This window comes from Chanodichthys erythropterus, chromosome 4 (assembly GCF_024489055.1).
Source record: "Chanodichthys erythropterus isolate Z2021 chromosome 4, ASM2448905v1, whole genome shotgun sequence".
In the NCBI taxonomy this organism is placed as follows: Eukaryota; Metazoa; Chordata; class Actinopteri; order Cypriniformes; family Xenocyprididae; genus Chanodichthys; species Chanodichthys erythropterus.
Genome location: NC_090224.1, coordinates 17,181,352 through 17,204,508, shown reverse-complemented (window position 1 = coordinate 17,204,508; position 23,157 = coordinate 17,181,352). Strand labels below are relative to the sequence as shown.

At 36.8% G+C, this 23,157-nt stretch overlaps 1 protein-coding gene across 1 annotated transcript in view; it reads left to right on the top strand.

Annotated features, from left to right (window-relative positions):
- The first annotated feature begins 2,511 nt into the window (after window positions 1-2,511).
- The window catches only part of efr3bb (EFR3 homolog Bb (S. cerevisiae)), a 37,284-nt gene continuing 16,638 nt past the window's right edge, over window positions 2,512-23,157 (top strand). The window contains exons 1-3 of the mRNA XM_067384336.1: window positions 2,512-2,640; window positions 3,088-3,252; window positions 22,211-22,287. Of these exons, the coding sequence (XP_067240437.1) occupies window positions 3,246-3,252; window positions 22,211-22,287 (84 nt within the window). The 5' untranslated portion in view covers window positions 2,512-2,640; window positions 3,088-3,245. The remainder of the gene's footprint in view (window positions 2,641-3,087; window positions 3,253-22,210; window positions 22,288-23,157) is intronic.

Sequence of the window (23,157 nt, the reverse complement as noted above, 5' to 3'; positions counted from 1 at the left end):
GTTTGTCCATAACCATAGTTCTGAAATAAATAAGTGCACATTCTTAATTAAAGAAAATGTGAATGGCACTTGCCTGCGCTAAACTTGCTGCCAATATACTAGCGGTTTGTGGGTACAAGGGTGTTGCTAGGTGGTGGCTAGGGTGTTCTGGTTGTTCATTCACAATGTGAAAATAGTCTGATCGCTTAGAAAATAAGTTTAATATTTAAGGTTGGGGATTTCAACAAACACCTAAACCTAAGCAAGTAAGGCTTGCCTTAGCAAAGAACCACTAATGTTATTTCACATGAAGAAAATGAGGAAACACCAGAAATATGGTAGACTTACTGAACACACTGACCATGGTCACCATGGATGTAGGCTTACTGTCATAGTTAATACAGTTACAGAGCCACAGTCTTTATCTACAAAATACTGCATCACATTAATGGAAATGAAAAGTAAAAATTCATTACTGGGAGAGGATGAGATTTTTACTGTGGACTGTGGTGTATGGTGGGCTCTAGAGGGACTTAATCAGCATTAGCAATGGTAGCTTGGCTCTAATGGGATTCCCAGAGCTCACTAATCAGTTAATACACACATGTTTGAATCCAGTTCTCCTTAAACAGCAACAGATCTTTCCTGAGCCCTATACCTGCTGCCAGGCACCCGGCTAAGGCTTCAAAACTGCTATTTCTGATCCTGGCCAAACCCTATCCGAGTTAAACTTAGCAGTTACTTTTCTTGTGCACAAGGAGGTCAAACCACATTTTGGTGAACTAGTCTAACAGAGGCCAGCTAGTAAAGAGATGTGCAGGTAAAACCTCACTCCTTTGGCCTCAAGAGGTGCGTTAGCGACTGAGGCTATGGTTTTTAGCGTCCTTGTTAGTGTGCCCGCCTCTCAAGCTGGAAACGCTGGTTCGGATCCTGCTTGAAGCGGTGTGAGTAGAACTAAAGGGATTACACTTGCCAAATGAATTGCACCTAGAAGTGCACCTTACTGATGATGGATTTTTAATCACTTGAAAACTGCTCCATTAATCAAAGTGGGATCCTTTTTTTTTTTTTAATAATAAGTGACAAATTGTCAAACAGCAGTGGATCCATTTTTGCCTGCCTTGAAGTGTACACTAAACAGAGAATATGAGGTAGATTAGAGGTAGGACAAGGATGTGTTTCACTGATATTTACCTTGGTCACTAAAACATGGCAAGCATTATTTCATTATTTGGAATGGCCCAATACATCTTAATGTATATTAACTGAGTGCATGATTCGTGGACACAGTTGACTGGTATACTACAGACAGAAATATACAATAAGAAAGATAGTAAAGTAGCAGAGAGGTTATATTGGGTGAATGTGATTTAAGGTGGAGAGTATTAGCTCTTCTAAAAACACCCGTAAAGAAGGTGGCTCCTTGCCAGTGTAAACACACACACACACACACGTTTGTTTTTGTGAATTGTGGGGGCTTTCCATAGGCCGCAATCCATTTTATACTGTACAAACTGTACTTTCTATCCCCCTACCCTACCCCTAACCCTAAACCTAACCATCACAGGAAACTGTGCATACCTTTATTTTCTCACAAAAACATCATTTAGTATTTTTATTAATTAATTTACATTGTGGGGACCGGTGGCTGGTCCCCACGATGTAGGTGAACTCAGGTTTATATTACATCGTTGGGACATCTGGTCCCCACAATGTAATATAAACAAAAGCACACACACACACACAAAATCATTTAGAAATATTATGTTTCAGCAGCATAATGTCATGATATTATTGTTGCTTTTGAATATTGAATTTAATTGGTTAATCTTAATTTAATTAAAGTGTTAAGTTTGAAACATATATATTAATGATATTTATTTAATCTAAATGTTTCTAATCTTGATTAAGAAAAATATACTGAGAATGTGCCTGCATTACCCGCAAACCTTCGATGGTCAAGCCTTGCCCAGCACGACTTGCATGGCATGCTGCCATCAGGTGGTTGGATCAGCTGTGCTTCACAATGCATCACTGCTCAAGTGCCTGCCTGACATCACTTAAGAGAGTATCTTCATCATCATATGTCTTCATCTGTAGCTTCAGTGCAATTAAAAGCCTTTCCCAATGATTCCAGGAACCTAAAGAATCATTTCTCAGAAAAGTCAAAAAACAACAAAATAGAAACTGGTACTTCGTTGCATGATGAATTATTCTGGAAGTGTTTAGCTATTAATTTTGATTTGCATTATTATTGTTATTAATAATTAAAAAAATAAACTGACACTTAAATGCATGATGAATTCATATGGACGTGTTCAGCTATTATTTTAATTCACATTATTAATAATAAAAAATAGAACAGCAACCAAGGCTTCAGTGCATGATGAATTAATTTGGTTTATGTAATAAATGTAAAAAAAAAAAAAAAAAAAAAAAAAAAAAATACTATTATTAATATTACTTAATGCGTGATGAATAAATCTGGAAGGGTTGAGTTCCTCTATGCAGCTTTCCTGTAATAGTGCAGCTCTCAGAGGAAGTGTGTCTGAATCACTGTGTGGAGGCAGTGAATTCGAGTCACTTATGTTTATTTTGGCTCGTTGACGGAACATGAGAGGAGCTTTATGTTCTACCAGACTATGCAGCTGAAAACAAGCGGTGAGGAAATAAAAATATGAGATTAAGGTTTTTTTATATATAGTTATGAAAGTGTTGATATGTCAAACGAGCATGTTCAAACAATTGTTTTTTTTTTTTGTTTTTTTTTGTAATAAGTGTACATATTACACACCCTGTCTGGACAGTTAATTTCTTAAGATGTTCCTCACATTATTTGAGGATTATAAAGTCAGTTTATTAACTGAGTGAAAAGAAAAACGCTGTTAAAACGTGGTTAATTACTAAAATATTTACATTCGTGTTTTGTTAGGAATCGCTTACAATAACAGACTGGAAAGCTACGAGAAAAACATTTTTTACAAAAAATGGACTGATATCATAAAACCCAGAAACGCACAAACATGTTGATAATTGTACCCAAATGTAAGCACTAAGCAGTATTCAAGTACAGCGCGATCTGTTTTGAATCTCATCTGTGTGCTTCAGCGGTAGGCCCCACACCAGCCTGCGGCTTTCCTACTGTGAGTGAACGGAAAGTAGCGTCCTTGTTTGGCGTGAAGTCCGGCTTTGGACCGCTGGACGCCGGTGCGCCGCAGTAACTGGTTGAGTGCAAGAGCGACATCTGGCGTAACTTGGAAGTCATCATGACCGGTATGAGCTTGATTCTACATTATTCAAAGTTAAATGCATGTGAAGTACATACATACAGATAACATTTTGAATCGCATAATGGAATTTATACAATTAAATGAATCCCTACAAAAATTCACCATGGTAAACTAGTCACTTTAGTATTTATAGTTACTATAACCTTATTGGAAAATGGTTACAACACTACATTTTTAAAGGGTTAGTTCATCCAAAAATTAAATTTCTGTCACTAATTACTCACCCTCATGTCGTTCCAAACCCGCAAAACCTTCGTTCTTCTTGGGAACACATGTTAAGATATTTTTGATGAAATCCAAGACGTTTTTTGTCTCCCATAGAAAGCAATGAAATTACCACATTCAAAGTCCAGAGAAGTAGTAAAGACTTCATTACAATAGTCAACGTGACTACAGTTGTTCAATCTCAATGTTATGAAGCAATGAGAATACTTTTTGTGTGCAAAAACAAAACAAAAATAACGACTTTATTCAACAATTTTTCTCTACCCTGTCAGTCTTTTACGCAGTTGACCCAGTGCAGAGCTTCTGTGTTTGCGTCTGAAAGTGAGCACCATGACACATGCGTGTGATGCTGATGCAGGAATTGGCCAATAATGAGCCGGCGTTGAATAAAGTCGTCATTTTTGTTTTTGCGCACAAAAAGTATTCTCATCGCTTCATAACATTAAGGTTAAACCACTGTAGTCACATTGACTATTTTAACAATGTCTTTACTACTTTTCTGGACCTTGAATGTGGTAATTTCCTTGCTTTCTATAGATAAAATCCTCTCGGATTTCATCAAAAATATTTTAATTTGTGTTCTGAAGATGAACGAAGGACTTACAGGTTTGGAACGATATGAGGCTGAGTACTTAAGGACAGCAATTTCATTTTTGGGTGAACTAACCGTTTAAAGGTGAATATTTGGTTTGGTTGAATTTGGCTGTGCTTTTAGAGAGGTTTTGCAGGTATAACGCTTTTAATTAGCTGGTTGGCATGCAGAGTATGTAATACAATTGTGTTTAATTGTCCACATCACTCAGTGTGTCTGGTGGAAGCATTTATGGCCAGCTTCCCAGAAATGAGAAATGTCTGTGCATAAACACCACATCTTTGTCAATGAAAGTTTTAGCAGATCTTTAAAGTTGGCATGAATAGAAATTCACCCTATCTATTTTCTAAATGCATCTCAAGGATCTTATTGTGAACAGTTCATCTATGCTTATGTTTATGCTTTGCATTTGGCCGAAAAATTTCCACACGCAGATTTAGCTCATGTTGGTCATGCAGATTTGCTGTGATGACCAACAGAAAGCTGCATGGAAAGTGTGAGCAGTGCTTTATACATCAGTATGCTATTAACAGTTGAAAATTTTTTGCCAGCAAAAGTTTCCCAAAATTTTATCCAGTCATTTAGTTTGCATAAACCCGCCCCTTTCTTACAGTTGACTGCAAGATTGCATTCAGATCTACCCCCATCCATCAACAATTGATTGATTGAATCACGTCCCCACCCTAGCAGCCCTACATTTTTTTTCTTATTTGATTTGGATGTTTGGATGTCCATCTGTTTGGATGTACACCACAATACTTAATAAAAGATCTGTTACTACTTCCATCACATTATGACTTTATGGATTCTGCAAACTTTTTTGTTCTTTTGTTCAGATTTTGAGAGTATTAATACACCCGCTGTTAGGATTAACTGGAAGCATTTGTAAATTATAGTAATTTCCATTTCCAGAAGTCTCTAGAGGTTTGTTTTTGAATGTTTCTGCTGGTGCAGATTTCTTTTGGGCCTACTTGTAGTCTTGTTTGCAAGGACGGTCCTTGGATTTGGCCAGTTTGCATTTCTCTCTCTTTCACTCTCTCTCTCGTTCTCTCTCGGTCTCATTAATAAACATCTCACTGACACAATGAGTTCCACTATTCCTCCTCCGTCATTGTCTCAATAAACTCCAGAGAGAAAGAGAGTGTGGGAGTTTGTCGGACCGAGGAGATGCTGTCAGTGTCAAGGCAAGTGAGACAAGGCACAGGAATCTGCCCAGCGTTGAAGGAATGCCGTGAGCTGAGCACACTGTTAAAACCCAGTGATTATCTTTAAAAAGAGAGACCTGAGGAAGTACAAGGACAAGATACTTTTCAGAGGATTAAGTTTGCTTGTTTATTTTTTTTGTAAAAATCAAAATTTTGAAGGATTTAAGAATATTATTTCAGTAGTGTTTGGTGGGAGCGTTTCTAATTTGTTTGATTTGACTTTGGATCAGCAAGTTAGTTTGCTTTGTGCATTTAGTACTTTAGTACATTAGAGGATAAAGTGAGTTGCAAGACAACAGGCTGCTCTTTTGATTATTTTCATTTGCTAGTTTGTTTAGATAACCAAGCAGTTATCTAAATAAATATTTTCGTGACTTTAAGAGTTGTTTGTGAGGTTGGGAGCTGATATTCTTATGCCCATGGCTGTCCCAGAACCTGTTGCCACCCGGAGGTTGGCACTGGACTGTCGTACCCTGCTGGATCACCGCCCGAGCCGTGGTAAGAGGTCCTGTCTCTGCCAGGATACTGATGTATTCTTCTCACAGAATCAGATTTGCTCAGTATAATGCCATTGTGCCCATGGAGCAACTCTAGGATTGTGTCATTTCACATTTAAGTATATAACTTAAAAGATTAGTTCACTGCAGAATTAAAATTTCCTGATAATTTACTCACCTCCATGTCATCCAAGATGTTTTTGTCTTTCTTTCTTCAGTCGAAAAGAAATGAAGGTTTTTAAAGAAAAAAAAACATGATTTTTCTCCATATAGTGGACTTTAAAGGGATAGTTCACCCAAAAATTAAAATTTGATGTTTATCTGCTTACCCCCAGTGCATTCAAGATGTAGGTGACTTTGTTTCTTCAGTAGAACACAAATGATGATTTTTAACTGCAACCGCTGCCGTCTGTCAGTCAAATAATGCTACTGGATGGGAACTTCTACTGTAAGAGTAAAAAAAACTTGCATAGACAAGTCCAAATTAACCCCTGCGGCTCGTGACGACACATGGATGTCCTAAGACATGAAACGATCGGTTTGTGCGATAAACCGAACAGTATTTATATAATTTTTTAATTCTAATACACCACTATGTCCAATCGCGTTCAGCACTCGTTAGTAAGGTCTGATCGCGCTCTGACAGCAGCAGTGATGTCTTGCTCTCATTGAAGTATATGCACGAGACATCACTGCCGCTGTCAGAGCGCGATCAGACCTTTTATTTACTCTTATAGTAGAAGTTCCCATCCTCTAGCATTATTTGACTGACAGACGGAAACGGTTATTGGAGTCATCATTTGTGTTCTACTGAAGATACAAAGTCACTTACATCTTGGATGCGCTGGGGGTAAGCAGATAAACATCAAATTTTCATTTTTGGGTGAACTATCCCTTTAATGGCTACCAATGGGTTAAAGGTTCAAATTGCAGTTTCAATACAGCTTCAAAAGGCTCTACATGATCCCAATCAGTAATTAAAAAAAAAATATATATAAAATTGATATACTTTTTAACCACAAATGCTCATCCTACACTGCTTTGCGATGCGCCGTGCATTACGTAATCACGTTAGAAACGTTACACATGACGTAGGTGGTAGTACTGCAGTAGTGTGAAAAACTCCATCTCATTTTCTCCTCCTACTTCAAAATCATCCGAAATCGTTGTTTTATCTTTTTTTTAAAGGGCGTTTGAGTTAGTGTTTGCACGTTCACTTTGTAGACACTGGATCTGTACTTCCACCTATGGCAAACGTGACCTTTCCAACGTGATTACATAATGCGTGGCGGATCACAAAGCTAGTGCAAGACGAGCATTTGTAGTTAAAAAGTATATAAATTTAGATTTTTTTTTTTTTCAAAAATGACTGATCGTTTCACTAGACAAGACTCTTATTCCTCTTCTGGGATCGTGTAGAGCCCTTTGAAGCTGCACTGAAACTGACATTTGGACCTTCAACCCGTTGAACCCTGGTGAAGTCCACTATGTGGAGAAAAATCCTGCAATATTTTCTCAACATTAATTTCTTTTCGACTGAGGAAAGAAAGACATGAACATCTTGGATGAAATGGGGGTGAGTAAATTATAAGGAAATTTTAATTCTGAAGTGAACTAATCCTTTAAAGGGACAATTCATCCAAAAATTCTGTCAGTGTGTGAATTCATGTGAAGAATGTCAGAAACCAAACAGTTGATGCACCCCATTGACTTCCATAGTATTTTTTTTTTTTTTTTCCATAGTATGGAAGTCAGTGGGGCCCATCTCCTTTTATGGTTTCCGACATCCTTCAAAATATCTTCTTTTGTGTTCAGCAGAAGAAAGAAATTCATATAGGTTTGGAACAATTTGAGGATGAGAAAGTGATGACAAAATTTTGGGGTGAACTATCCCTTTAATTGCAGTGACGGCTGGTGGATTTTAAAATACAGGAGGCACACTAAATTGTCTGAGGATCCCCTTACCAGGATTTTTTGCTTAACTGCTTTAAAATTATATTTTAGACAGAAAATGTAAACAAAAATTCTCATATATAGCACAAAAATATAATTTCACTCACCTAGCCATCATCTGAAGCTAGAATTTTGGGTAAGCTCTCACTTTTTTCCCCTGATCAGTCGCCACTGCTTGATTGATTGATTGATTAAATATTTTATTGTACGTTTTTAGGTCAAAAGACAAGTACAAAATGTAAGAATGTTGTCTGCCAATGCAAAACGCTCTGCAATTGTGCAAGATTGTTGCGGATGGTTGCCAGGGTGTTGCTATGCAGTTGCTAAGTTGTTCTGGGTCATTGCTATATTCTGGGTGACTGTTAGGTGGTTGTTCACTAACTGGAGTCAAAATCACCACTATTTCTATTTGCAAGTGATGACAGCGCAGATATCTGGATGCTGCAATCCTGACAGATTTATTTAGTGTGTCGTCATGGAAACACTCATCTGTGACTGAAACTTGGCATCTGTGCTCCGGTTGGTTTTAATTAAGCACATTTAGTTGCTAATTAGGCAAGCCAAATTCCTGTGTAAATGTCACTTGGCTGTTAGCAAGCTAATATTTTTTCAAGATCCTCAGATGACAATTCTGACAGGGTAATATTTTTAATCTAAATTCTGCTAAAAAACTGTGCATTCACAATTGCTCCAGCTCTGCAACAACTGGTTTCAACTGAACATTTTCTTTTTTGTTGTTTGTTTTCAAGTTTTTCATCTAATATTTATATTTTACTTAATCTTGAACAAAAGCAATTTTAATAGTTTTGTTTTGGTTAACAATAATGACACTGGATATAGTCTAGTTTTGATATTGCTTAGATACAATCACAACACATGCTTGTAAAAGTGTTTCAGATAAGATGGCTGTCATTGTTATTGCATATCTCTAAGGGAATATAGTGGCACTGCCAGCAGAATTTTTAGCATGTGTGAAAGCCTACACATTAGTGGTGCTGTTGTATGTTTTCCACAGCACACACATGTGAGAGGAGGAGAGAGTCTGTAGGAGGCGAATGTTGGATTGCAGTTTGAAAAAGAGAAAGGTTATGTTTGGTATAGCATACTAACATACTGCTCTAAAGCCCTATTCCGGCAGTAATTGTTACCCAGAGGGACGTAATGTAATTTCAGCATTTACAGATGGTAGTCTGCGATTTAATTGCCATCTGATTCGGTAATGTTAGTGTTTTTCTCTGATGTCCCTGGAGAAAAATTCCAGGCTGAATTAACGACTGTTTTTAGACAAAATACAAGATTGTTTTGGGAATTTAATTCCCGTCTGAATCAATATCTCTAAGTTTGGGAGGAACTAGTGATGGAAAAGTCTTTTTCAAACCACTGCTGATGTAGCCATTCACACTTAAAATGGCTGAATTTTCATTTATTTGTTTGGCTCTCATAAAGGCCAGCTGTTTTGAATATTTGAACAATTTATGATTTATATTAATTTAAATGAATTTATACATATTTGTATTATGTATACAGTAAATGAAAATAATTAATCTTTGTATTAATATATAATGTCATATCTATTCCATACCATGTGAGAAGTAAACTTCCATTTTTTTTTTTTTTTTTGTCCTGCATGCATGATGTGAATTAAAATTATTATATTAACAGTCCACCTGACAAGTAATTACTGTCCAAATAGGGCTTGTTTCTGCTATTTATAAACTACCATTTAAAAGTTTGGGGCCAGTAAGAGGTTTTTTTTTTTTTTTTTAGGGAATCGTGACTTTTATGTAGCAAGAATGCATTAAATTAATCAGAAGTGACAGTAAAGACATATGTAATGTTTCTAAAGATTTCTATTTTAACTTTCTTTTTAACATTCTATTCATCAAATAATCCTTTGTATGTATGGGGAGTTTTTCACAAAAATATTAAGCAGTATAGCTGTTTCAACATTGATAATAATAAGTAATGTTTCTTGAGTAGCAAATCAGCATATTAAAATGATTTCTGAAGGATCGTGTGACACTGAAGAAGACAGTAATGATGCTGAAAATTCAGCTTTCCCATCACAGGATTGGAATAAATGATTCTAAATACATTTTAGGAATTATTAAAACCGTTATTATAGGTTGTAGTAATATTTTTCAATATTAATATTTTTACTGTATAATTTTTGATCAAATGTGAGACATCTTTAAAAAATATTATAGCATCTTACAGACCCCAAACTTCTGAATGGTAGTGTATACTGTTTGCTGTTATTTTTCAGTAATTTCAAAAATATCTGACAATATTGACATAAAAAATGGCTGCTTATTCTTTTATTGAAATGTTTCTTTAAAAAGTGCATATTTATATTTTAATTTTTGGTAACACTTTAGTCTAGGGTCCAGTTCTCACTGTTACCTAGTTGCTTATTAGTATGCATATTACTAAAATATTGGCTGTTTATTAGCCAATATCTACCTCAATATTAATAAGCAGTAATTAGGAGTTTGAGGCAAAGTCGTAGTTAATAGTGAGAATTGGATTCTTTTCTTCCAATTTTTTTCTTTTTATTAAGTTTTTTAATATATTGAGAAATAAGAATCAGTGATATACACTGTCCACTATGCAGTAAGCAGTACATTACTAGTATTTGATTCTGAACACAACCAGAGAGAGAGATGTTTAGAATGTGGGAGGAGCTTCTGCAGAGAATGAATGAGTACAACCTTCTCTCTCCTCCTCTCTCTCCCTCTCTCTCTGGCTCCTCCTTCATTGAGTGGTGATTGGTGAGCAGAAGGTGTACACTCGTGCGTGTAAAATGAGCATTATTCGTTTGAGACCTGTATGCGCTGGCTGGTGCATTAACCAAGGTCATCCCAGCAGCATCATAGCTTACCCATCACTGTCCATTAGTATGTGTGAATGCTCCCGCTTTGTATCGCATCACTTTTAGACGCCAGAGCAGTAAGACCGCATGTGCATGAGCGTGTAGTGTCTCCAAAAATCCCTCTCTAGCTGCATCTAAGACGCTGCAGGGAAGGATTGAGAAGAGAGCGCACCTTCACTGACATCAAGAGCAATGTATGGTAAGCGCTAAGCTTGTCTCTGTGTGTGTGTCCTGCAGGCTTTTGTGCATAATAAAGGGAAACCGGAATCTTCCCAGGCTGCATTCCTTGAGCACTCAAGCGTGACTTCTCTTTAGTGCACTCAGTAACTCGTGATAAACGCAAGTGTGGATCTGTCCAACGGACGCTGTCATGAGATTGCTTTATGGTAGGTTTATTTGATCGCTCTCATGGTGATGGGCTTCTTATGAAGGACAAAGTTTTCTAAGTGCGTTTCCATTTAATCTGCTGGATTGTCTTTGTAGATGCCTTGGATGGCTTGGAGACACTGTGTATGTTTGGTGACCCTTTAGTGCGATTACTTAATTGTGGTGTTAACAGATCACATTACCAATGGATGTTTATTGATTCAGATGTGTCAGGACACAGTTCACCTCCTGTTGACAAGTTAACATAGCATGTCAGCTAATTATGTCACAGTAGAGCTAATTAATGCAATCATGGATAACACTATTGTTGTCAGGCACTTCCTTAAACTGTCAACACAGCCTTGAAGGCTTTATGCTTACATTTTTAGGAGCACAGTCAAGACTACCTTCTGACAGAAATTATGTTTTTTCATTATGGGGAGATATCTGCTCCCTTAAATTGAATTCCATGTGCATTTTTCTTTTTTTTACTTTTGTAAGGGGATTTTTTTTCTAACCTTAAATGTAATCTTTTACGTCAATTTATTACATTTACGTTTATATATTTGTTAAAAAAAATTAATTAAACAAAATAAATTCAATTAAAATAATTGAATTCACAATATGTCTGTTACTAGTGTTGAGCGGATTCTTAAACACCTCTGATTGGCCTTTGTGTTCATCCGCTCAACAGATACGTCTGTGATTGGCTACAATGATCAACAAAAAAAGAGAGCGGAAATCACACTGCGCACAGACATTGAGAAGCACAGAAACATGTTGTCTCCACTATCAATGCAATATTTATTAATAAAATTGTTTTGATAGCTTACTGAAAAGTTAAAAAGATGTAATGTATCTGTTTTTGATCTATTTAAACTTGCAGCTTCATTATTATTATTAGAGATGCTGCACAGATGCAGATAATGCACATGCACAACCTTTCTCTATCTGTCACTAATTCATTTAAAAAAATGTTATCTTTCAAAACAACTTTATCTCTATGTCTGATTTAAACTAAAGCATGCAGAATGCTAGATCCCCTGCCAAAATAGCGCGTCGGGTGGTTCCTTGCCACTACATCGTTCATTTAAATCTTGCAGTCACTTTTCTGGGAAAATGAGCATCCCTCTCTCTTGTCTTTAATGTCTTTATATTTCTCCCAATATTCCAAAGCAACTGACAATTTTAGGGAAATTTCAGAAGAGCGATCTTCTCTTCTGCAAGAGCAAGACATTTATATTTGATGCTGCACATTGCCCGGGAAAGTAAAACTGAATTACCGGCTTGTGTGAAATGCGATGTACAAATAAACAAATAAAAGTTCCTTACCTTGTGTGATGAGTACAAACTGTGTTAAAATCAAATATGAGGAGAGATGAAGACTGAAAAACATAAGATATTTCTGAAACCTACAAACACACAATTTGACCAGTAAAACTTGCTGATAAACACTTACCATCATGTGAAAAAGAAAGTACACCCTTTTGAATTCTATCTGGTCTTTAGCAGATCTTAAAATTAGGTAAATACAACCTCAGATGAACAACACCACATGACATAATATTACATTGTATCATTATTTATTTAACAAAAATAAAGCCAAAATGGAGAGCCATGTGTGGCAAACTAGGTCACTCTATGATTAATTGCTTTTAGATCCACCTTTAGCAGCAATAACTTGTAGTAATAATTTTTTATATGACTATATCAGACTCTCACATCGTTGTGGAAGAATTTTGGCACACTCTTCTATACAACGTTGCTTCAGTTCATTGAGGTTTGTGGGCATCTGTTTATGCACAGCTCTTTAAGGTCCTGCCACAACATTTCAGTCAGGATGAGGTCTGAACTTTGACTGGGCCAGTGCAACATCTTGATTCTTTTCTTTTTTTAGCCATTCTGTTGTAGATTTACTGGTGTGCTTGGAAACATTGTCCTGTTGCAATTACCCAAGCTTTAGCTGTCAGACAGATGGCCTCACATTTGAATACTTTGGTATGCAGAGGAGTTCATGGTCAAAACAAGCCCAAATCAAACGTGGTGCTGTGCATTATGGTCAAACATCTCCACTTTGGATTTGTCTGTCCAAAGAACATTGTTCCAGAAGTCTTGTGGTTTGTTCAAACCTAAGCCATGCTGCCATGTTCTTTTTAGAGAGAAGGCGCTTTCTCCTGGCAGCCCTTCCAAACAAGCCATACGTGTGCAGTCTTTTTCTAATTGTACTGTCATGAACTTTAATATTTAACATGCCAACTGAGGCCTGTAGAGTCTGAGATGTAGCTCTTGGGTTTTTTGCAGTTTCTCTGAGCAGTGCACGGTCTGAACTTGGGGTGAATTTGCTGTGACGTCCACTCCTGGGAAGATTGGCAACTCTTGTGAATAATCTTCCTCACTGTGTAATGTACTTCAGATTGTTTTGAAATGACCTTGTAACCCTTTCTAGATTGATGGGCAGCAACAATTGCACACCTAAGATTATTGCTGATGTCTGTCCTCCTTGGCATTGTGTTAACACGCATCTGAATCTGTGTTAACACAATACCACAATGCTTTAACCTCGCGCATGAGCAGATCCGTTTCCTCGATAGAGAAGCGTTCAGTTTTTCCACTTGCAATTTCTGCCATGTAAATAGCGTATCCGCCATGGCACGAGCGCAACTGGCTTTTAAAGGGAATGGGAGATGAAACTGATTGGTTTATTGCACATTACACCCAAAACACACCCATTACTCATTGAGAGAATAGTTACAACCCTTTTAGACCATGCGCCGGGCACGGCGACCATTTTTCCCATCGTTAAACTAGCAAAAGTGGATTCGGACACGCTCTAAATGCACTCGCACCGTGTGCTTTAGACCATGCACTTAGATCGTTAGAATAGGGCCCAATTTGTTGTTGGACTTAGACATCTGAAATCATGTTATTGTCTATCATGAGCAGCTGATTCAGGTAGAGGTGTGTGTGTGTGTGTGTATACTGGAGATGTCTGCTGAGGCAGCCCCTCTCCCCGCTCATGTAAAAATAGAAGATTGTAGTCCCTGGTTGTGTTATGTAACATCACTGAAGGACAGCACAACATCTCCTATTACTGACCCACTAAGCTGTTCACATTGCTGAATATGTGTGTGTATCATGTGAATTAATTATGTAGAAACGATTATAAGTAAGCCATTCGCAGATTGATTCCCCCTGGAAAGTATAAACACAGTATCTCTGGGCTCCTTTTAAAACAATGGAGTTTGAGTTTTTTTTCTGGCCAATGGCATATGAGATTTATTGTGTTTAACGTAATGCTCTGCTCTTGAGAGGTGAAATAAAGCTAAATTACTTAATATGTCTTGAACACGTAACATTTTCCCAAAAAATGACTGTTCCAAACTTTAAAATGAATAAATGCAATTTGGTTAATTTGCAATGTATTTTTAATTGTTGCTGAATAAAGATGCCAGAGCTTTTGAAATGAAGACTTCATGAAGGACTCTAGTGATTATATTGATGTTCATTTGTTTCCTATGATATTTGCAATCCTTGAGTAGAACCAAGTCTTTACCATTTGAAAAATGCCTTGTAACTAGCTGAATACCCTGTTATAGGGCATTGTCAAGAGATTGTAATGTACCCTGAGTAATCTTAGCAAACATATTCTTCCACTGTAATCAGGGAACCTCTGCATAATCAAGGCTCTGTTGCAGCTGGGAATGATGGGCTGATTGTGAATTTACACAGGTGCCTGAGAGAGGAAGCAGGAGGTTTCTGGATTCAGCCTTGAGACTCAGCCTTAAAAATGCCTCATGATGAGCAGCACTGATTGCTGATAACTGACAGTCTGTTTGTTTGTGTGACAGAAAGAGAATCTGTTTAAAGGGTACATGACATGAGAAATCAAATTTGCCTTGATCTTTTGACATATAAGAGGTCTTTGTTTCGTAAAGGGGGTCTGAACTGACGCAAATTATCTTTTATCATCATCACAAACAACAATATGCAGAAAAGATGCAAATAAGAGATTCATTTTGCAGTATAGAGAGTTTCAGAGGTTATATCGAGAGTTTTTGTGAATGTGCATAACTCACATTAGACTGAAGTCAAGTGGTTAAAAAGGTACTTAAACAACAGATAGGCAGGTTCAAGTTGATTTTAATGAGGTAATTATAAAAACTAGCCCCTACAAATGGAAAAAAAAGTAAATGTATGTAATATATATCCCCCCCTAGGGCTGGGTGATATATTGCATGCGATTTTCAAGCGCATTTCGTCAGTAAAGCCGGTTCCCTGATTACCGCTAAATTGCCATCACCTGCTTTCAAATGGAGCGGCATTTAATAGACAGAACCGTAGGGAACCGGCTTTACTGACGAAATGTGCTTGAAAATCGCATGCGATATATCGCCCAGCCCTATCCCCCCCCCAAAAAAGGATTGTGTAATTCGCAAACTACTTATACAAAATCAAATCATAGGCCCGCCCACTGGCATTTATTCGCTTAACAGCTGACATTTGCCTACACAAGATGTGAGCATTATGTCGCATCAAAAGCAAACAGAACCCATTATAATCAGTGATGCTGTCTACACTGGATACAGTATACAAGAGTGAAATACCATTCACTTTGACGCATAGAATGTAAACAGCTTGTTGGTGTCTCTGTAATGACTTCAGAAGGATCCCATTTTATTGGCATCCTCGGGATTGTGTCAGAGGGTTATATGTTTGTTCGGAGCATTTTGTTTTGTAAATAAGACACTGCATTGGATTTGACAGCAGCTGCATCACAAATACAAAGTAAATGATTTCATAATGCTTTATCCGTAAATGACGGTTTTATATGGATTATGTTTTCAAAACAGGCATGCAATAGCGAGTGGGCGTTGATACTGTTTTCTATGCAATGATGTTAGCCGATCACATTTATTGACAAAATGGATCATTTCAGACAGTGGGTCAGAATTAAGGTTGAAAATAAATTTTGTTCCGCATTTATATATATATATATATATATATATATATATATATATATATATATATATATATATATATATATACAAAAAATAAATAAATATATATATATATATATATATATATATATATTTTTTTTTTTTTAATATTTATTTTTTTATTTTTTTTTTTTTGTGCATAAAACTTTAACGTTATAAGTGAACCTCAAGGAACATATTTAAATAATAAAATTGTCTTTGATATCTTGAGGTCCAGAGGCCTTTATTTGCTTTGTGCTATCATGGCTTTAACAGAAAAAAAGACTAAATATTAATTATATTATTATTATTTTTAATTATAATTAAACTAATTATAATTAGTTTAATTATATTTTATAATATATTTTTATTGTATTTTTATTTATTGTATTATATTTATACATTATTTTGAAAAAAGTAAAATATTATTACTAACAATATCAATATTATAATTGATGTTATATATAATTGATATATAATTATATATAAATGCGATTATAATAGATATAATAATATGTAATATACATAATTGGAATTGTGTTACCAGACACCTAAATGCTCTAGACCAGCAAACTGCCAAAACTTGATTAGCAGCGCTTGACTGCTACTTAACTCTTAATTCCTATGGAAGCAGTAAGAGTGTACTTAGTTTGTCACACATTAGCTTCTCCATTTTGGCCTAGTTTTTGTTAAATAAACCATGACATAGTGTAATATGTCATTTGCTTTTCCTTTGAGGTTGTATTTACCTAATTTTAAGACCTGCCAATAAATCAGATGTTGTTTTAGTTTTTCTTTAGTTAGCTTATCTACTGTACAATGTAACATGTCTTCTATTTTAAGTTCTACACCAGATATTGGCAGGTGTTGGGAAATGCAATTTTACACCATGGTTTGTAAATGTTTGAGAGTAGTATTCATAAATATGCCATGATAAATGTAGACGATTATCCGTCTAAAGACATAAAACAAGATCAATGAAGCATGCTGTCTGAGAGATCAGCAGGGAGTCACATCCACTCTCAATTTAAAACTTATACATATGAAGAGTTTCGTTGCAAAACGAGATAAATCCATTTTTTTAATTTTTCAAAAATCTTGTTTTTTGGTTGTGCATTCCAATTAATATCAATTCAACTGCAGTTGGTTTGTTTTGATTTAAACCTTCATAACTTAAAAAATACAGCTAAGTAGCACCATAAAACAAAATAATAACATGATAACATAATAATGTTAAAAACGGATTTATCTCGTTTTGCAACGAAACTCTTCATATATCACAAAATGAATTTTTTTCACTGAAGTTTATGCTTTAAAATGTGCTGAATCTATACATTTTTATTTTGCCTTTAAAAGTAAAGGATGATGCATGTATGCTTTTGCTTTAAGCCATGCGGTATGAGAGAGAGGAACAGATTTGTTTCTGCTGCATCCTGTGATGGAGGAAACTGCTTCCTGCTGTTTGAATGACCGTCATTAGCACCGTCTCCTTCCTTCCCTCCCTCTCTAATCTCGTTCCTTCTGTCTGTTTTTAATTGCCATTTTCTTTTCTCTCTCAGTATCAGGCTGTAGAGAATGTGTACGAATGTATTGATTTCCCCCACAGTTTTGCCCCCATGACACAGTTTGGTTGGCCTGTTGACACCACAAATTAATTGATGGTGACAGTTCTGTCAACATCACAGATTTTGGCACAAGAAAAGGACACAGAGAGTTCACTTTCCCATCTGTGGTTAAACCCCTGTGATATCTCAGCCTTGCTGTCATCCTGAACGCTAAACTACAGAGGAACGACCACTTGATAAATGACAGAACATGAGCCGTTCTGCTGTCTGAGAGGATTACTGGTTGTTAGTGTAGTGTACTGCTGTGCAATATGTGAAATGCATAATTTGTCAGTTTGAAAAAAAAAAAACCTTGCCAGACAGCAACAAGGGAAGCAGAAACTATATGTTGCCAGGAACACCCACAAAGTGAACACCAGCAACTCCATGAAGTTACACTTATTTGTCATTAGGGCTGGGTATTTCCACAAATTTCACGACTCAATTTGATTTCGATTCACAAGCTTGCGATTTCAATTCTGATTCAATATCAATTATTTTGGATGTATATATCAGGTACAGTACATGGCAAATTTTCTCAAGGAAAAAATCTCTCAACTAATGTTGTAAACTATACAAAAGAGTGTTGTAACTGGTATTAAAGCGGAAAAGATGATCAGTTCACGCTTCACTTGAACTGAGAGGCTACAGCGATCTGTCACCACATTAAACAGCACAAAAACGGTGTTTACTTTTTGAATGTCATAATAAAATGGACAGAATTTGAAATCTGAGACTTTGTTTCATAGCAAAAGTAACAACGCACAAAGCTTATTGTGATTTATTGGATGGGAGGCACGCTTCGTTTAGTTCATTCATCAACCAAAAACAGGATAAACTAATCAATTCTTGGAATTTAAAATTCGATATCAGTTCATAAAAATGAGAATTGATTAAAATCGAGAAATTGATATTTTTTTGCCCAGCAGTATTAGTCATTATTAACTACAGCGTTAAACAAAAAGGATGACCCTCTGACCTGGGACAAGTGTAAGAGAATTTCTGACCAGTTTACAGAAATGGCATTTGGCCACTGCTGCAAAATATTTTGTAACATTATAAATGTCTTTACTGTCACTTTTAATTAATTTTATGCACCCTTGCTGAATAAAAGTATCAATTTCTTTCCCAAAAAAAAAGTACTAGTGTACATCGTTGAGCCAAAACTTATGCTTAATATGCTGTTGGTCCTCCACGTGCTGCCAAAACGACACCGACTTTCCGAGGCATGGGCTCTACAAGACCCCTATAGATGTCCTGTGGTATCAGGCACCAAAATGTTAGCAGCAGATCCTTTGAGTACTGACGGTTGCAAGGTGGATCCACCGTGGATCAAACTTGTTGGTCCCGCACATCCCACAAATGCTCACTTAGATTGAAATCTGGGGAATTTGGAGACCAGGGCAACTCCTTGAATTCTTCATCATGTTCCTCAAACCATTCCTGAACAATGTGTGCAGTGTGGCAAGGTGCATTATCCTGCTGAAGGAGGGCACTTCCACTAGGGAACACCGCTGTCATGAAGAGGTGTACCTGGTCTGCAACAATGTTTTGGTAGGTAGCACGTCAAATTTACGTCCAAATGAATGGCGGGACCCAGGTTTTCCCAGCAGAACATTGCCCAGAGCATCACACTCCCTCCACCGGCTCCCTCCACAGTGCATCCTGCTATTCCTGCCCATTTCTCCTGCATCCATCAAGTTGATTACAAGAACTGATTGTTTGCTTACCATCTAATCGACCACCCAAACGATACTCGCTTCACCTGTGACTGGTCATAATGTTTTGGCTTCTCAGTGTATGTTGGCATTGCAACTCATAATTGTAACTTCTGGCCCAACTGCAGAAAACATCCTTTCTGTTGAGCCTTGATTGAATTTTAATCATGAAATTCATTCAGTGCATTTACAAAAATACACACTTTCCCTTTTATATACATTTTATACCAAATTTGTGATGTTGGGAAATAAAACTTTGAACCAGTGCAATATATACAGAAGTATAAACCATGTGGATTGATTTTGTTTTATGTCAAGGAAGAGCCAGCTGTGTTTTTATGTAGATTTCTGCTCATATGTGAAGAGCGTGTCAGTGGTGTTTTGCTTGTGACGTTAAGCTGAGGCATGTGGCGGATCACTGTTTCAGTGAAAACAGAGCAGCCTTGACTAGCCAAGCCTGAGGCCAGTGCCTATCACGACAAAGGTTAAAGTTTATGTGCTTAGGCTTTATTGGCATGACAGATAACACTACATCAGCTCAGCCAAACCACCTGCAACTTATAAGCATATAATGAATAATAAAAGATGCAAAAATAAAGTTTTCTGCCTTAAAGACTGTCTCTCTATGTCTTTATCTACTAGATGGAGATTTATATGTGTGTATGAGATGTGTGGGAGAGAGACACAAGTGTGAAACACAGCTGTTTGTGAGGGGGTGGCAGCAGTGGCTGTCAATGTGGTGCCATCTCTGTCTGTTCATGTGGGTTCAGAGTCACGGCGCAGAGCAGCAGCTCCCCTTCACTCACGTGGCAGCAGCTATCAGCCTCCAAACCCATTACCATAAAACCTACAAACCCTAAAGCAGTAGTCAAGCCAACTATGGAAATTATGTCATTATTTGCTCACCTTGATGTCTTTCCAAACAGGTGTTTAGCACAATCTCAGTGGTGCTCTATTACATAAAATTAAAGTTGATGGGCTTTTAAGCTCCAAAAAGGACTAAAAAGCACCATAAATGTATCATGCAAGTAGTTCATAAGTCTCTTGAAGCTATGTGTGGGCTGGAACAAATAGAAATTTCATGAAAATGTACATTCTTCACACTGCTCAAAAGATTGGGGTCAGTATGATGATTTTATGTTGATAATTTTTTTTATTACGCTAGAATGCATTAAATTGAACAAAAATGACACTGAAGACATTTGTAATGTGACAAAAGATATCCATTTCAAAGGTTGTTCTTTTGAACTTTCTATTCATCAAAGAATCTTGAAAAAATGGTACAATGGTTTCCACAAAAAATATTAAGCAGCTGAATTCAGCGAATTAGGATGATTTCTAAAGGGTCTTGAGACACTTAAATGATGCTGCTGAAAATTCAGCATTGCATCACAGGAATAAATTACATTTTAAAATATAAATAAATTATGCATTTTCACAATATTACAATATTAGTTTTTACTGCCTTAGTGAACATAAGAAACCTTATTTTAATACATTCAAAATATCTTGCACATTCCAAACTTTTACAATCCAAGCAATTAGTGTGTATTCCACTGTTTTTACAATATATATATTCTAAGTCTTCTGAAGCCACAGAATAGCTTTGTTTCAGAAAACGGATCAAAATGTTAAATAAATGTCATTATTTGCAAACGATCTTCCCCTCTGTTGCAGCTTTGAAACTGCATTCCTCTTAGATGTCTTATTTGCTCTTATATTTAAAAATGGCGAGGATTGACTTTGTGATGCCCAATGGGGTTGATTGTCCTGTGTGTTGTAAACAGCTGCATTGCAAAAAATGTGAATATGCTATATACAAGAGCTATTTTCAGCTGATTAATTCCCTTTCATTGTATGCAGAAGAGCAGCCTGAATATTCGATTTCTCCTTTTGTGTTTTTTACGGACACAAAACAACACATTTGGAACAACATGAGGATATAATAAACATAAATGGGTTCGGTGAAGGCAATAGATGAGTTGAGCAGCAGGGTAAAGCTTTTCTTTGAAGTCAAAATAGAGCGGAAGCTAAAAATAGACGCCTTGGCTCTTTTCCTCAAACATTCATTTTAGTGGAACAGATCAGAAAAACCATTCACAGATCGGAAGATTTGCCCCTCACTGACGTCGTTCAGAGATTAAGGTCTTTCTTTTCTCAACATGAGCAAGATCTCCATGAAATCAGTTTTCAAAAAGGGATTTTATCTTTGCATAGTTTTAAGTCAGCAGCATGGAAGAAAACACTTCAGGCAACTTATTGCCTCCAGAAGTTCATTGTTTTGCCTTCACGCTGTTCAGTGGGACACATGTGACTCATCACTGCTGAGATGCGTGGGCCAATTGGATCACAGATTTTCCCTCTGCATATTTGCAGCCTATGTCAGACGATGTGTTACATGTTGCATGATTTTCCTCAAGGTTGTCTGTGTTTGACAGATGCAGCTTATGCCATTTCTGACCTAGATGAAGGACCATCCACAAGCCCACACACCCCCATTTGAACACATCCTCAGTAATTGAAGTTTGCATCGTTACAATAATGGCTTGATGTCCTGTTGTTGTTTTTCCCCTGTGTTGTCACACAAGACTAATGATCCAAGGTCATAGCCTGGAAAAGAATTTTGGTCCGTAGCAATATATATTTAAAAAGGCTTATCTCAGATTTCAAGAAATGTTATATGTTTTAAGATGACAGCAAACATGCGTTTTTCCATGTGGGTCTAACATAACCAGTACTCGTGAGGAATATGATACTTTGTCAATGTCTTTCTATGGTGTTGATGACAACCCAGGACCCTTTTTATGATGCCATTTGTGGGCGGAAATCAGCTGTCTTCCTAAAATCAATGGCACTTTTCTTACAGAAATTAATCCTTAACCACATTTCCCTTTGATTTTTCTCTCTCTCTCTCTCTCTCTCTCTCTCTGCAGGGGTGTGTGGTTGTTGTGGGGCGCTGAGGCCACGCTACAAGAGACTGGTGGACAACATCTTCCCTGAAGACCCAGAGGTAAGGACATTCTGTCTCTCACAGCTCCATCCTTTTACATTTAAACCATCGCAGTCAAACAGCCGCTTCTTAAACCACCTGTTTACTATTGCATTGATGCTCTTGGCAGATGCTTGCTTTCTGAGACCACTTAAAATAAAGTGCATTTAGTGTGTAAGAGGCAATTACCTACGCAGGTGTCAGAGGATGCGAGCCAGGAATGAATCGACTCACAGCCTTTGCTGAGACAGTTCAACACCATTTTATGTTATTTGCTCAAAAACTATCCTCCTGAAAGCAGAGATATCTGAAATCTCTTCTTCAGTTCATTTTTGTGAGCCTATGAGCTGCGGTAGCTCAGTAAATTAGTTGTGTTTTTGTGGATTAAAACCAGCACGATATGACTTCTTATTTCACAATATTAGAAATTGTATTTCACGATAACGATATGTATTTTGTGTTATTTTATAATTTCTGTAATTAAAAATTAAAGCAAATTGCAAACAATAGGACAAATACAATATAACAAAAATATGAATTAAGCAAATTAAGTTTTTCAGGTACAATAGGTTTATTTAACATGTAGGTTTAACAACCTACAGAAATTTTATTGTAATCACGATTACAAATTCGATTAATTGTGCAGCCCTAATTGCGTGTGTATTTGACCATTCAAGCACAATAAGATGTGAAAAAGAACTGAATTCGCAATCGCACGCTGAGAGAGACAGCTTTCTGTGCATGCTTTGCACCATTGAGTTCTTTTTTCCACTGCTTATTGTGCTTAATAACAATTTTTAACATTGAGCACGTCCCAAATTCACAATTGGCTTCTGAGAGAAACTGCTTTATGTGAGCTCACTTTGGCAGTGTGCCAGTCAGCACGAGCAA